This window comes from Urocitellus parryii, chromosome 10 (assembly GCF_045843805.1).
Source record: "Urocitellus parryii isolate mUroPar1 chromosome 10, mUroPar1.hap1, whole genome shotgun sequence".
NCBI classification, from domain to species: domain Eukaryota; kingdom Metazoa; phylum Chordata; class Mammalia; order Rodentia; family Sciuridae; genus Urocitellus; species Urocitellus parryii.
Genome location: NC_135540.1, coordinates 3,032,003 through 3,049,467, shown reverse-complemented (window position 1 = coordinate 3,049,467; position 17,465 = coordinate 3,032,003). Strand labels below are relative to the sequence as shown.

General features: G+C 36.0%; 1 protein-coding gene across 5 annotated transcripts in view; it reads right to left on the bottom strand.

Moving 5' to 3' along the window:
- Nucleotides 1–17,465, bottom strand: part of Afg2a (AAA ATPase AFG2A) — a 261,726-nt gene that overhangs the window by 155,800 nt on the left and 88,461 nt on the right. For 4 of the 5 annotated variants that reach the window (XM_026412226.2, XM_077803492.1, XM_077803493.1 and 1 more), the window contains exons 12-13: nucleotides 13,994–14,047; nucleotides 12,300–12,379 (exon numbers count right to left, since the gene is read on the bottom strand). In XM_026412226.2, the coding sequence (XP_026268011.2) occupies nucleotides 12,300–12,379; nucleotides 13,994–14,047 (134 nt within the window). The remainder of the gene's footprint in view (nucleotides 1–12,299; nucleotides 12,380–13,993; nucleotides 14,048–17,465) is intronic. The other variant, XM_026412227.2, reaches the window with a different exon arrangement.

The window sequence follows — 17,465 nt, the reverse complement described above, 5'->3', positions numbered from 1 at the left end:
GTGTCACTTTTTGTTAACACAGATACTCCTCTGCTTATAATGATTCTTACAGTGTTCTCATCTCCAAGACATTCATCTGATCAAAATATAATTCATACTCTTCCTGAAATTTGCTATGGAAGTGGGGAAAACTAAAAGAAGAATCCTCTTATCAATTTCCTTCTGTCTAAAATTCATTTTCGCAGGTGGTCAAAATATTCATCACTGCTTCATCAGAAAAAGCCAACTCGTTGCGCACATAGGTTTGCTGGTCACAGAAATTCATCTTAAAAGACAGTTACATTGGATTTGACAGGTCCAGCAATGTGATCAAAAGGGTTAAAAAACAATATGCTCATGAATTCTTAAGTTTTTTAATACAGGCATTCAAAAGTTACATGGCCATGTGCAGTGGTACATGCCTGAAACACCAGTGGCACAGGATGCTGAGGTAGGAAGATTGCAAGTTCGAGGCTAGCCTCAACAACTTAAGTTGCGAAACAGTCAGCAACTTATTAAGAACCTGTCTCAAAACAAAAAGGTTTAGAGATTTAGCACAGTGGTACAGTGCCCCTGGGTTCAATCCCCAGTACCAAAAAAAAAAACACTCAAAAAACAAACAAAAAAAGACACACACCAAAAAATTCCATGAACTATTCAATACTTACTATAAAATAGGCTTTGAGTTAGATGATTCTGCCCAGCTTCAGAGTCATCTAAATGCTATGAGTATGTTTAAGGCAGACTACACTAAGCCATGATGTTCAGTAGGTTAGGGATATTTGATGCACTTTCAATTTTGGAAGGGTTGATCAAGACAGAATTCATTGTAAGATGAGGAGCATCTGGGTCAATAAAAAAAAGGTGACACTTAGGTCTAATTTATTCTGTGCCATGCACTTAAGTATTAGTTCATTAATCCCAGTAACAGAGCAACAAGGCAGACACCACTGTGAGGCGAAAGAATGAGGCACAAGGAGGGTGAGCAACTTGTCCAGAGTGCACAACTAGCCAGGAAAAGAGGCAGGGTTTGAAATCATTTGCTCAACTCTAGAGCCTGTACCTGTCTCATCATACTACAACGCTGAATGACTTCAAAGAATTTTGTAAACCAAATACACCAATGTGCCAGTGTACCATTAAAATGGCTATTGCAGCCATCTTTAAATCACCATTCAGGAGAAAAATTAAAATCTCCTTAGTAACCTCTAAAGGAAATAATTAGTTGTACTGATAAAATATTAAGAAGTTATCACCAAAACTTACCCATTTGATGAATGTCAAGAATCAATAATGCCTTGAATTTTCTAGCTATCATCTATTTGATAAACTATGCTATCACATTGTGATTAATATTCAGCATGAACCTAAGAGTAAAAAAGCTATTTTAGATTAATAAGCTGTGGTATAAAACGCAGACAAATACACAGTGAGGCATCACTCTCATTTCTTCTAGACCCGTGTAAGATATATATGTTCTGCACAACTATAGATCTGTATAAACTGTTAACATAGAGAATGATGGATGTATTTTTCCATTTTTCCATGGACTTCCCAATAAAAATTCCAAGCTAACACAGGCAATACTTATTATTAATATTTTTATAGTTTTGGCTCAAATATAGGATCAAAGAAACAACTGATCCTTAAATTCAGTTCCATTTACATCCTGCAAAAGCAACTCTTTGAGAGTTTTTTCTCCCTCATGAACTTGCACAGGCTGATGTTATGAACATAATCTGACAATTATTTAAAAAATCACTACACATCAGATCAAATTCATTTTCTGAAATAAAGCTAAAAAATGAAGCTGAGAAAGGGTTTTTTAAAACATGTATCATTTTCTACTACAATAGAGCTATAAAAACTGATAGAAAAAAATTCTGTAGTAATCATAATAAATTGTTATGCAATATACTTTTTTTTTTTAAAAAATAAAACATTCCAGAAAAACTTTCACTGAGTTTTGAAGGGATGCTCTGAAACTGAGAAAGAGCTTTGATATGTGCTAAACTTGGGTTCAAAAGCCACTTTCACAACATATTTTTTTAAATAACTTTTTTGGGAGAGTTGCTTAATGTCTCTAAACCTGTTTTCTCAATTGAAATGTGAAAAGGGCCAAGCAGACAAATGCCTGTAATCCCAGCTAGTCAAGAGGCTACGAAGGATGGTCCCAAGTTTGAGGCCAGACCGGGCTATTGGTAAGATCCTGTCTCAAAATTAAAAAAAAAAAAAAAAAAAAAAAAAAATTAAAAAAGGCGGGGGATATAGCTCAGTGGTAGAGTGTCCTGCATTCAATTCCCAGTACCACTACCAGAGAGAGAGACAGACAGACAGACACAGAAAGACCATACCTTCCTTCCAACTATCCAAAGTTTCTGTCCTCCCAAAATTTATATGTTGAAATCTAACCCCAAGGTGACAGTAGGAGGAAACGGTCTAAAGGAAGGGATTAGGTCTTTAGGATAGTGTCCTCATTAAGTGAGATTTGTTTCCCTTTCAAAAGAGACCTGAGAGCACCCTTGCCCTTTCCACCATACTATGGCAATCTATGAAGCAGTGAGCCCTTATGAGTCACAAATCCAGCACTTTGATCTTGGATGTCCTAGCCTCCAGAATTGGGAAGAATAAATTTATTTTATTTATGGTATTCTGTGTGGTTGCCTGAATGGTCTAAGACACTTCTCCAAAATTAATAAAACCTACAAAGGACTTAGTACAATACTTGGCGTAAAGGAAATGTTGATAGTAGTTATGAGCATTACCACTCTGACTGAGAAGGCACCTATGATCTTTAAAGTTATCTTAATGAATTAAATTAAAGGAATGTCTGACACATAAGTATTTACTAAAATAAAGCATGAATATGATATCTCTTAGAAGATTTTCAGAACCCAGGAATGGCACAGGTAAACGAATACATTCAGATGGACATTTCAGTTCCAAACCTGGCCTAATTACAATATGGTAGAAAGAATCAAACTTCCTTAAACTCTGCCATAAAAACAACCTCCACCCCTTACATTAAGAATAGAGCTGCTCCTCTGAATTCTCCTGCAACCAGTGAACCAGCAGTCTGTATAAAACACAACTGAAGACATTTGTCTCCACAAGAATGTTAGCAGAAACCTGTTATATATGGTGGAGGACTTCACATTTTCATCTTAACTGTTTACTGCCCACTCACATAGAGTAATAGCCTGGCTCTTCATAAGTCCTCATGGAGTGATTCATTTTAGAACAATAAAAATTTCCACATAAAGATGTTAACTATATTTTCCAGACTTTTTGTAATTTAAAATGATTTTCAGGGCTGGGGTTGTGGCTCAGTGGTAGCACACTTGCCTAGCATGTGTGAGGCACTGGGTTTGATCCTCAGAACCACATTAAAAAAAAAAAAACAATTAAAAGTATTGTGTCCATTTAAAAAACATTTTTTTAGAAAAGTGATTTTTTTTAGACCAGGCACCACGGTATGCACCATAATCCCAGCAACTTGGGAGGCTGAGGCAGGAGGATTGCAAGTTCAAGACCAGCCTGGACAATTTAGCAAGGCCCTAAGCAAATCAGTAAGACCCCGCTGCAAAATTTAAAAAATAAAAATAAAAGAGCTGGGAATAGAGCTTGGTGATAAAGCATTCCTGAGTTAAATCCCCAGTATCAATCAATCAGTCAAAAAATCCCTCTAAAACAGGAAAAATATTTTCAGTAACACACCTTCAGAGTGCGTACTTGGAGGCAGAAATGTTTAGTTCAGAGCCAGGGATGGTGGCACATGCCTGTAATCCCAGGGGTTCAGGAGGGTGAGATAGGAGTATTGCAAGTTTAAAACCATCCTTATAAAAGTGAGGTACTAAGCAACTCAGTGAGATCCTGTCTCTAAAAAAATACAAAAATAGGGCTGGGATGTGGCTCACTGGTAGAGTGCCCCTGAGTTCAATCCCCAGTACCAAAAAAAAATAAAATAAAATAAAAATAAAAAAAAAATAAAAAAAGAAATGCTTAGCCCAGGGAAAAGACTAATAAGAAGAAAATCCCTGGTCTTTTGCTTTTTTGGATTTATACCAAACATTTTCTTCACTTGTTTTATTCTACACTTTTGTATCTGTGTGCCTTCTAAACAAACTTAGTTTTTGGGTGTGGATGGGAGGAGAATTTCATACAGCATTTGTCTTTCATGACTCAGGACCACCATTTATACGTTCTAAGTTACTTACAGACATATAGAACTTGCAACCTAGTGACTTCAGTGCTTACTTACTTGAAAAAAGATTCGCAAATTCTCTGGATGGCCTTCTGGGCAGACAGTAAAATGAAGAAACTTCCACAAAAATTGGTAGTATCTTTTTCAAAATGTTTTCATCGGTCAAAAAGTATGACCTTCATTTTTGCTGTTATCTGTTGTTACCCTTCACTTTTTTTTTAATATTTATTTATTTAGTTAGTTCTCAGCGGACACAACATCTTTGTTGGTATGTGGTGCTGAGGATTGAACCCGGGCCACACACATACCAGACGAGCGCGCTACCGCCTGAGCCACATTCCCAGCCCCTGTTACCCTTCACTTTTACTAACAGGTACACTATAAAGTATACCTATCATTTCTGTATTGTTAGCATAACTGACAAATTTTGAGTCCAGACCTACTTTTCAATTTGTTGTATACAAATACACCTGAATTTTTTTTTTAAGCACCATTTAGTATTTAGTACTCCATTCTCTTTAAAGCTGTCTGAAAGGTGAACTGCAAAGCTTATATATGATTCTTTGCCAGAAGACAATGGTGTAGGTGATAAAACTTCATTAGACAGCCTCAGAGTTTAATTGCAAAAGAAAATCTCTTGGCCAATGACACGAAAATGTGGTGAAGGTGAATTCTGCTCATGTCCAGAGTGATCAAAATCTCTACTTCCTCTGAGCCTCCATTCCCTCTTCAGACTACTCAGATATTCATGCTATTTGAATATCTGTGTGCCCTGGTGCTAGGCACTGCACTGGACATCTGAGAGAAGAGAATAAGAACACTGTTCCCTTCATGATATCTACCAACTAGGCATATAATTTCAATCATAAACTCAAAGGTCCTTCTGGCTCTAACTATCTGTGATTCTGTGTTGTTATGTAGCACCAAAGCAAATTTGCTTAAGTCCTTATTTTTAAATAAAATCTTCAAATTCAGAAACTTATTACTGATATCTCTATTCACTTCTAAACAAAAAGAGGTAAGACTCAGACTTACTTAATTTGCCATTTGTTATAGGAGGAAACTGTGGTAATTACTGCATACTGCCTGTGCCCTTTATTTCCACAGATCAGTGAGAGCTGGCTGGAGAATACCATAGTGACAGTGTTTGATGGATGGCAAAATAATGTTGGCCAACTGCCAAAGATTTAGTACAAAAGCAAAAACCATAAAACTAATATCCTAGGAAATCAAAATCAACTCTAAGAAAAAATTTAAATACAAATGTTTAATTACAAACATAACGAAATGAAAACCATTATTATTTGCTACAGACAGGCAATACAATAATTGGGGGGGGGGGAAGGTTAGCTATGTAACACTGAAGCTAGGCGTCACTAAATAATAATTTTTTCCTTTCAGAAGGCAAGACCCTTTTCTAAATTATCCCTATCCAAAAGACACATAGTGCAATGGACCAAAGGGACAGTGTTATATGTTAAAAGAAGGGCTGACAAACCATAGCCAAAACCCAAATCTGGCCTGCAAGTTGCTTTTCCTTATAATCATATATTTTCTATGGATACTTTCATACTATGCTAGCAGTTGTAAGAAAATGTGTGGCCTCCAATGCTGACAATGTTTACTAACTAATCTGCACAGAAAAGACGTGCTGATGCCTATGTTAAACCTCACTGCCATGAAACTAATTATTATACTGATTTCCCAAAACTAAATATTTCATAGAAGACATGTATTTCTCCTTTAAAATTCCTCAAATGAAATAAAATTTTATTTCACCCTTTTATAAGATTCTTATATCACAGAACAGCATCGTATGTATCCATTTTTTTAAATATTGTTTTTAGTTATTTGGACTGAATATCTTTATTTTTATTCATTTTTGTGTGTTGCTGAGGATCAAACCCAGGGCCTCACATGGGAGGCAAGCATTCTACCACTGAGTTACAATACCAGCTCCTTATGTATCCATTTTTAATTTTAAAACACTTTAGAATACATTTTTAACAGTTTCAAAAGGTAAACTCCTAAATTTGTTTCCTCTTACCTCCACAGACAATACTCAGTTTGGAAGAAAGAAACAAATAACAGTAACAACAAAATAAAAACCTAGAGAGGGCTAGCTAAACACAAACTGCTCTAAACCAAAAGCAGTACCTATTATACTTTTCACAGTCCATGTACAGGTAGGAAAGGCAGCTACAATGGAAAACTTACACATCCTACAAGAACAGCAAACAGTAACTTGTAGTTCCTAGTGAAGTGCTGTAACTGGCCACTGCTCCAAGGAAACTCATCTTTTAGCCTATGTTACAATTACTTAACCACAATGTACAGACAAACCCAACAAACAGAATTCAATAATAATAAATCTGTTACATGTTTTCCATTTTGCTTTGCTCTGTTTTCCTTAGAATTTATTCACTGTTAAAACTTCACCAATGTACCAGGCATGATGGCACAGGCCTATAATCTCAGCAGTTCAGGAGACTAAGGCAAGAGGATCATGAGTTTTAAACCAGCCTCAGCAACTTAGTAAGGCCCTGAGCAACTCAATGAGAGACTGTCTCAAAATAAAATATAAAAAAGGGCTGGGGATGTGGCTTAATGGTTAAGCACCCTGGGTTCAATCTCAGGTCCCCCCCACCACCCCAAAAGTTTATCAATGAGAAAATTCCACATTTTCAGCAAGTAAGTACAAATTGAGAAAAACTGCATACCAGGAAATAGCACATTTTAACATAGACAGCCTAAGCAACACAATGAGACCCTGTCCCAAAATGAAAAATTAAAAAGGATGGGGATGTAGTCAATGGTCAATAACAGGGGTTAAAGGAGTTATTATTGGAGTTTCTTAAAAGATAAAAAGCATTCTTATTTGAAATTTTATTTATTTATTTATTTATTTTGGTACAGGGGACACTTAACCACTGAACCACATCCTCAACACTTTTTATTTTGAGACAGTCTCCCCAAGTTGCTTAGGACCTAAGTTGCTCATGCTTGACCTTGAACTTGCTATCCTCCTGCCTCAGTCTCCCCAATTTCTGGAATTACAGGCATGTGCCACTACACCCAGCATAAAAAGTATTCTTTAAATATTTACAGATACATGCATCCTCAACCTTGAAGGCCCAAGAGGCAGTGGTTGCCATTGTCTAACACAAAAAGCAATACCTGAAGACATGGGTCAGGTTGGTCTAGCCACAAAGGAGTCAATATGCCTCCTCTCTTAAAATCTAAGGGCTCTTATTCCTTCTAAAGAATAAAATGTTATACCAGATGACTTCTAAGAACTTTCCCAGCTACAACATTTAATGATTGTATGAAATTTTAAAACCATAATAAAAATCACATTTAAAAAAATTTATATCCCAGCTCAAAAGTGTTATTTAGAGAAGTGGTGCCTTAAAGTTCCCCCTATAGTGTGCAGTGTGACATCACTGAATGACCGAGGGCCAGGAGTGCTGGGAAAGGGCCATGAGTGCTGATCACTATTTTACAACCTCAGACCTCTCTGTGACTGCTGCTAAGGCTGGCATCTCCATTTTCAATGAAAGCAGGTCAGAATCTCTTACTCTTAATTCTGAACTATTAAGTGCAGAAAAAGCCACACAAGAAAGCAGTTATTAGCATTCACAGATTATTTTGTGCCTCAAAAGAATAGCAGTTGGTCAGTCAGCTTTTAGCTGAGCACCTAACCTTTTTCATGTTTTCATACATCTAATCTTTTTTTACATTCTACACATAAAACAATATCTCAACTTTTACAGTTTCATATAAAGCACTAGTTAATCTACTGTAATCTCAGTGACTCAGAAGGTGAGACAGGAGGATCAGAAGTTTAAGACAGCCTAGGCAACACAGTGATACCCTGTCCCAAAATGAAAAATTAAAAAGGCTGGGGATGTAGTCAGTGGTCAAGCGCCCCCTCCCAAATGCCGGATGAGCAGGGACCAGCAAGGTGAAAGAGCAGACTGACTTCTTTTCGTCTCAAGTAATAAGTGTTTCTGTTTTCTATTACTGAGATTAAAAACTTTTCTTCACATTTTAAATTTGTAAACTCCATGTCTCTTATAGCTGGAGTTTTCTCAGGAACATCTCCTTTCCTTACTTCTTTTGTTTTTTAAAGAGACAGGGTCTCCCTATGTTGCCCATGCTGGCCTGGAAGTAACAATCTTCCTATTTCAGGGTCCCAAGTAGCTGGGATTAGAGGCATGAGCCAGTGCACCCACCTTCATCGTATAGTCTAAGGCAGCATTTTTCTTCAGTAAGGCTACATAAAATAATGACATCTGAGAACTGATGGCATTTCATACTCATGAAATACCATAAAGCCTGGAATCTGCAGAATACTTATTTCTAAGTCCCAAATTTCCTCGACTAGAATGTAAGATCTGCTGGTGTTGGTGTAGGATTCAATTCTATCTTAATTATCATATTCCTATCTATTGTAAGTTATTAAAATTTTAAAAACATTTTGTAGAAATTACTGGAAGCAGCTTTAAAGTTTCCTAAGCAGTTCCTGAATGTTAGGTACTTTGTGAATCACTCCTGATGCATATAGTTCCACTACCTATAGTTTGCATTATTATTAGAAACCAAGGCCCTGCATTCTGTTCACCATTTTGGCCCCCATACAAAGCCTGCAACAGAAACAACACCTAGTATGGATTTACTGAGCAAGTAAATGAATGAACACTCTCAAAGAGACTTACAACTGCCCAGTGAGGCACACAGTGTCATCACTTACAGAAGTCACAGAAAAAGCACAACAGATATAAGCCTGAAAGTTAATTACTTAGACATGACTATGTGGTATAACACTTGAGATAATAAGTGCCTCAGAGTATCCACTCTGGAGTCAAATCATCTGAATTCAAATCTCGGTTCTGCTATAAGTGATGCATGTCCATAAGTGCCCAGGCCATCCCGACTTGGTTGTGGATCTTAACACATAAGTAAGGCATTTATCTATCTGCATGCCCAAGTTTCCTCACCTGAAAATGGAGATGAGAATAGAACCTACAATTCCTGGGGTTAAGACAATACAAGGTCATAATGTGGTGAACAGGAGCCAAACACAGCAAGTCACATTATTTGGAAGTTAATTAAATAAACAAGATGGGCCTCTCCAAATATCAATCCTACAATTTATCCCTAATTCCAAAGCTTTTCTAGTCTTCCTTGAAGTCTAACCACCACTAGGCAATCACTGTCAGGCTGATGAGGATGACTGGGGGTCCTGTGACTGGCTAGAAGGACCTGAACAAAGGAAGCTGTTTTAGGAATCTCCAAATTCATTAGTCTCATTTCTTCAATCAGTGGGGACTGGGCCAGCTATAACAACTCCCTAAAACCAGGTCAGCAGCCTATTTACTGCTTAGTTTGTTGTCCTCCCCACTATAACCTTGAAAAAGGTGAACAATGAAGCAAATTGCCAAATGTATAATGTCCTACACTTTGGATTAATGCAGGAACCTTATTTTTATCGTAAAATTTTACAGTACATAGTAAGCACTAAATAAATGTTACCTAGTACATTATTGGCCCAATATAATTCAGTCTTTCTCACCCCAGTGCCCATTCCCCATCATATTACCTATTTTCAAAGAGTAAGCTACTTTAGCAGCATTTTCAATTTTCCCAAATGTGGCAGAAGTCATTTAACACTTTGCAAAGAAAATACCATGTTCTTCCAGCTCATAATATAAAAAAGGACAAAAACAAACAAACAAACAAACAAAAAAAACCCAAACTTCAAAACAACATAATTTAATTGAGTATATAGAAGGAGAGAAGTAAATATCAGGCTTATTTATTCTTCATGTCCCAAAGAAACTATTAAATACGGCAGGGAAGAGGAGAAAATAGTGGATTTAATTAGACATGTTTATAAACATGAAATATACATCTTTATGAAAATCAAAGATTTTTAATGCTTGAGCAAAAAGTATGCCTATGCATACTGTAATCCTATGCATACTGTAATCCTATGCATACTGTAATCCTATGCATACTGTAATCCTATGCAGGCTGTAATCCACAGCTTCATGATTATCTTGCCCTCTCTTCAGAAAATTCAATGCTCAAAATAATTTAACTTAATATGCACAAGATTATAAAGACTAGCATACATCATAATTCTTTGCTCAATTTGTTAAATATCTTGAATTTGAAAATTAAAAGCTTGATAAGAAGGAATGGTCTTATTTGCAATGTCACTTTGGGAACAGTCACTTGGATTTAATATGAATGTTTTCACAGAAAAAAAAATAGCTATGAACGAATGAAATCAATGAGCATTCTGTGGCCAAATATAATGTAGAAATGTCTTGCTTGTTCATGAAATTTTTCTGTTTTACTACATCAAGAGTGTTCAAAAGTACATAATATTGGTGCAGTAATTTGAGAATTTTTTATTTCTGTTGTGTTTTCAATATCTAGAAATTGTGCTTAATTCAAATAGCCAAAAACAAAAAGTACATGCAAGATCAAGCTTTTGTTTTAGTTTTCAAGTAATAACAGTCTAATTAGATAAAACATTTACTTCTAGCAATCATGGTGTATCGAACAATTAGGAGAAACAATTGAAAATAGGAGATCAGTTCTGAGATTCTTACAGTCATTAAAAAAACACAACCTAATACTCAATGCACATAAAACAACCACAACTCTACTTTGGACTCCTCAGCATTATATTGATTCATCAGCGCTATCTTTTTTTTTTTTTTAAATATCAAATATTATGTGGAGGTTTTGTTTGTTTTTTCTTGAGACAGCTGGCCTTTCACTCACGATCCTCCTGCCCTGTCTATTTAAGAAACGTGTCGTGAGTACACTCTGCTCCATAGTCTATCCCCTATCTGGCTTATATTTAACAACCTATCACACCCTGTTCCTTTTTAGGCTCCCAAACCAGATGGTTCTGATGTCACATAAGGTGCAGGACATACCATTTCAACAAACTTCCCATTTCAACAAACTTCATTTTCCTCTCTTGTTGTTAAGATGAACTTGAGCTACTTGTGCCCTTTGTGTCATCTCAAACTTGCAAGTAATAAGAAGGTGCAAGTACTTCAACTCTCAAAGCAAAAAGACATAAACATTTATGGACATCAAACAGGAGGGGATAGGGAACAAAGGCCAGTCTACTCCCTAATGATAGTTTCCTAGTGACAATGTATACACTAATCTGATAAGGCGTCATTTTAGGAAGTAAGTAGCCAAGCTTCTTATTAGACTGAATCCAAGGAGTTATAAATTGCTCTACCTTCACTGTGATTAATAAATTTTATAATCAATATATACATTAAGAAGTACAAAATACAGGAATTAATATTATCCAACATGGTATACTTGTAGTATATATTTCTTAAAGGACCTCTAAATATTTGTAAAGAAAAAAAGCCAGGTACACAGTTCTGATATATACACACACACACACACATAAATACACATCTGTTTGAAATGACATAATAATCAATACTTTTTGTTGCTGAGGCCCAGCAACAAAACTATTACAGGTGGAGCATCCCTAATGCAAAAATGTAAAATTTATAACTTTTTGCTCCAAATCGAAAGCTTTTTGAGCATCTTTTGGGGAAAGTTTAAGGAAACATACCATAATCTGAAAAACTGAAATCTCTTAACACTTTCTGGTTCCAAGCATTTTGGATAACAATTCAAGTTGTACTAATCTATATTTTATTCTATCTAATTATGTTTTAGAAACCAGTTTCATCTAGAGAACTCAAAGAAATATATAAATAACATTGTTTATTACAACTAGGTTCTATTATATCAAACAATTATGTTTAACCCAGTTTTGTTTACAACAAACCTAATTTTGCAAGGCAGTATTAATGGGCCTCTATAGATAATAAACTGTACAATTTAACTCAAATACCCTAAATGTTTAGGGGAGGGGGGCCATGGTATAAGAAAATATTAAAAAACGATTACATGAAATAATTTAGTGGATAGAAAAGAAAAAATACAGGGACTGAAAAATGTTTTTTTCCTGGAAAAATTTACTGATAAAATTTAAGAAATGCTGTTTGCTCCATATTGTAAATGCTAATATTTAATAGCAATTTTTAAAAGTATTTCTTACCTGCCCCTTTCAACGGCCAAGGCATCAAGTTCATCAAAGAAAATAATGGAAGGAGCCAACGCTCTTGCTTTTCGAAAAATCTGGTGGAAAGAGTACCACATTAGCCAGTATCAGAAAATTCTGTAGTTGTTTACTATTTGAAAACTACATTGAGAACAAAATCTATTATGTTCTAATCATCCAGCCCAATCACTTCATATACAGTCTAAAATAAATGTCCAGGACTTTACAGTGGATGTAAAAGTGACTTCTTTAATGGTGCTTATAGACAAGACTACCAACCTGCTGAAATCTCAGCTCAACCACTGAGAGAACCTGTGCAATCTTCAGCAGTTAATTACTTCTCTAAATCTCAATTTCCATATCTATAAAATGGAGATAATCTAAATGCTTACCTAGTACCTCAGAAGATAATTTTAAGAACTGGGAGGGAAAAAGACAAAAAGCATTTGGCACAATGCCTGGAATACAGTAAGAGCTCAATAACTGAAAGCTCTTGTTAACTACCACAAACACGTTCATTTAAATACACACACACACACACACACACACAATAATATGAGAAATCACCACAGATTTGCACATAAAATACTCACATACCTAAAAGCTTTACACCTTACTCATTTCTTTGAAGACTAGATGGGAAAATGATTGATGTAAAGCCAAGACAAGAAAAATGGCCAAGTTTTAGAGGAGCACAGACTGGATGGAGGAGAAGCCAATCAAACAAATCAATCAGAGCCTAGCCAGAGAAAGACACCAGAAAGAAGGCAGCACAGGTACAAGGAAACCAAATGTATGCTGCCTATAACCCAGGCCCCAATTTTTGGATCACATGTAGTATTATCATAAAAGTACATATGAATAAATATCACCTTTTTCATCCTGTCATTATCAATTAAGTTTTGCCCAATTAACATCATCTCCATTTTAAAGGAAAAAAGTGACTTTTTTTTTCCCTCATGATCAAGTATTCCAATTCCTGACCTCCCGGTGCCCAGGTATTTCGCAAATGAGGGCCTATTCTGTTGCTTTTTGTGTGTTCCTATCCTCATGTGGCTGCTGTGAGCACACAGTGTCCTGTGTGAGGCAGATCAAGCACTGATTATTAGCAAAGTCAAAACTTGTGGTCAAACTGCTGATTCCAAATGCCCTGACTGGGCACAAATTTACTAACTTGTATAGCTTCCCCAATATGAAGGAGTAGCACCTCAGTCAGGACTGGCAACAAAGGCCTGCCTTCAACACACAGGAGTGAAGAAAGAGGTGCTGTCTAAATCACCAGGAAGAGGCAAAATAAGCAGACAGTACACTGAAATTTTCATATACTAAGTTTATCCAATTTAAAGGTCCACCTTATTTAGAAGATTTAAATCTCATGAGATCTTGTGTTCTCCTTTACACAGACCTGTCTTTTTAAAAAAATACAGAAATGCAGTTAGTTCTTAAAAATTATCTTTACATGGTTAAAAATAAAGGTAATACCATGATATTAAATACATATGTATGATACTACAGATGAAACCAAAAATTACATTTTCAAATAAGATATATTTGCCTGAAGAAAAAGATATATCACTAGAATGTGGATTTGGAAATTTCAGAGTCTGTTACCCAAAACAAAATGGAAACCATATATAACAGAAGTTGTAAATCTCCTGTGAAAAATGCCACTTATGGCCTCATCTTCTTACCTCTCTAACTGCTCTTTCAGATTCACCAACATACTTATTCATTAATTCAGGCCCCTGCATGAAAAGGAAACACAACTGTTCATTATCTTCATAAATGCAACCAGATACATTTCTTTTGATGATGGAGAAATAATATACACAAGAGGAAAAAGTAAATAAAAATCTGCTTTTAATTAAATTAGCTCTATTAGCATGATTATTTTTGGGGGTATTATTTCTAACTCAAAAATTAAAGTGGGGCTGGGGTTGTAGCTCAGTGGAGGAGCACATGCCTTCCATGCATGAAGCCCTGGGTTCAATCCTCAGCACCATATAAAAATAAATAAAGATATTGTGTCCATCTACAACTAAAAATAAATTTTAAAAAAATTAAAGCCTTCGTATGTTTCTAAAGCCACATATCAATACAAAGGAAAAGCTGTGTGACTAAACATTTTTTAACGCCTCGTTCATCATCTGTCTATCCTTACATACATGTTTTTACAATTCAGCTGGCAAGAAGACAGAACAGTCTAGTCTGAAAGACCAACAAAAAGATAACATCCATGGATTCCCAGGCTAAACACTAGCTAATACTGAGTAGGTCTATATATTAGTTTATTTCTAAATCCACTACATCAATAACCCTATCTGACAAGAAGCAAAACCTCAGGTGTATACTTCTTATGGTTCTATGCTGAGCCTTGAAAAAGTAAGGAGATGGAATAGGAATCATGTAACCATGACACTGCCTTATAGTTTCTGGATGTTCTCAATATAACTATAGGGTTCTGTAGAACCAAACATGCCCTTCTTAACACCAGTGTCCCAGCCAAAGAAGGTCTCTGCAATAGAACCAACTCTTAGGACCACACACATTGTTAATCCTCAGAGTATCACCCTGTCCCTGTGAAAAGTCTCCAGTATCTAGTCTTTATTCACGGCCTCTGTCTGAATGGTCCTTCAAGTATGTACAACTCGGCACTCCATCCGATTGATGGGATTTCTAGCTCCTTCTTGTGTCCAGGCATTTTAGGAGGGTACTATGGCTAAAAGGCATCGACCTCTAATAATAAAATTCTATCCATTTTTAATAATCAGTCTTCCAACAGGAGAGTCCCATGAAGGTAGCTGGTCTCCTAGTGATACAATACATACCACTGATTCAGAGTTCACTGACTTTTACATTATGCACAGACTGACACAAGTGAATAAAACTTACGCAGGTAAGGCTCTAGTACAGGTGGAGCAAAGAGGCAGGGAGCCAGTAAAGCTACTTAAAGTTTGAGGTAGGCAATGTCAAACATGAGTGCAGATTTTACCCTGTAAGCAATGAGAAGGGTTCCAGAGGAGTGAAGGGGTTATAGATCTACTGCTGAAAGGTGACTCTGGCCACAATGTGAAGGAGACTCTGGACAGACACACAGGTCAGAAACTAAAACCAGTAATGAAGTGCTTAAAATATAAAGGTGTGAAACAATGAGGGGCAGGATTAAGGCAAAATGGTGAAATGGAAATAAGAAGATACCGACAAAGCCACTAAAAAGCAATTGCAGAGAGCAGAATTCGAAGATGTGAGAGAATAATGAAAAGAATAATTCAAATTCAACTTCAGAGCATTACTTTTGGTGTTCATGACAATGACTTAATCATGGAAAAGGGATCTTCAATATTTTCAGAGTAGCTAATCTCAAAAACATGTAGCTCTTTAAAAATACTTCATTTCAAAATAATTAAAACTAAAACACGTTATAATCACTGTCATAAGTACTAATATTTACTATAAATTTACTATGTTCCATGAACTGTTTGAAGCACTTCATGTGTATTAACTAAGCTATGTAAAATGTCAAAGAAGCACTGGTTTACAATGAGGACTTCAAAGTTGTAATTTAAAGATTCACACAGAACCAAATTTAGGGAAGATCACAATCAAGCACCCAGTATCTCAATCCCTTTGCTAAAAGTAACTGAAGTGACTGACATATAAAGGCACTAAATCAGTCACTCATTCATTCAACCAACATTCATTAAGTTCCTACAATGAGTTTATGGCTTAATTGAGGAGCTAAAGCAAAAAAAAAAAAAAAATCATAACAATAAAGAGAAGGCCATAAATGAAACAAAGATTCCTTTCTAGTTAAGGAATTAACCCTGAACAACAATGAGGTAATAACTGTGTTCAACATTTAGAATAGCTGAATCAATATGCTTCTACTATTGTCTCAGGCATTAATCAACAGTAACTTTGATACTTGTGTTCAAAGATGCAGGAGTGGGAGGGGGTAGCAAACAAAAGGCAGAATAATTCCAGAGTCTGAGAGAAAGCCTGGGGTATCTTAGCACCCAGTTAGACAAGGAGAAAGCTAATACACTAGAAGAGAAAAAAATCTGAGTATAAGGGGCTGCTTAAAAAAAAAAAAAAACAGGCAAGTACAACAGCGTGCAGGAAGGGAAATTTTGGGATCATATGAGAAGTGGAATCGGAAAAGGAATTTAAGGTTCCAAGATTTCACAGAAAAAATTCCAAAGTTCAAACTGCCAATCAAAAGACTAATCAGAATTTTGACAAGTAGAGAAGTCATAATTCTTATTTGTCCAAGACAATTCATCCTTCACAAACACATTAAGATTCTAAATACTTAATATCAAATCCCTATGCTCAGATGCAATGGAATCCTCCAGTGTTCACAACTTTCTAACAAGCTATCATTCTGCCTGTGGAAATACACCATTTTTCCTTATAATCTTTTATGATTTCAACCAAGCTCAAAAGAACAAATCTGTTAAATCTTTTGAATGGCAATTTTACCAATTTTTTCAATTAGAAATATAAAGTACTATGGACTAATTTGTTTTAAAGCAATCTATGACCCAGCACTGTTATAAAAGGTCGTGGACAAAGGCACCAACGCTCTGGGAAGGTCCCAAGGTAACTAGGACCGAAAGGACAAGAGGGCACCAAAGGAAGTGAGCAAGAGAAGCCCAACACATGGCACCACTTTCCCACCCAGGTGTTTCAAAATACACCTTTTGAAAGAAAATAAAGAGTACCTGGCACTCACAGAGTAGGGGAGCACCAAAGTCTAGAGTTCGGGGGCATCCAGGAGGAGGAATCTCAGTAAACACACTTTACTTTTCCAACTAGAATAGAGGAGAAACACATCATCCCTCAACCCTGGTTTGACTAAGGTGATGGGTCCCTACCCTAACTGCCTGTATAAACAAAAAAAAATTATATCAGGAAGATTACAACATCATAGTTAATTAGTTCAGAAATAAAAGGAAATTATGAAGAAGCTTAACATCATACAAATACTCAGCCAACAACTTTTTATACACAATTATATTTTATACAAACTCCATCCAAATAATCAGTTATGCAATCCAGAAGTTATTTGGTGAAGCTAAAGAAACAGGAGACAGAGGTGGGTGTGAAAGGGCACTGGGGTTGGCAAAAGAAGGGAGTAAGAATCTGCTATGGTCTAAATGT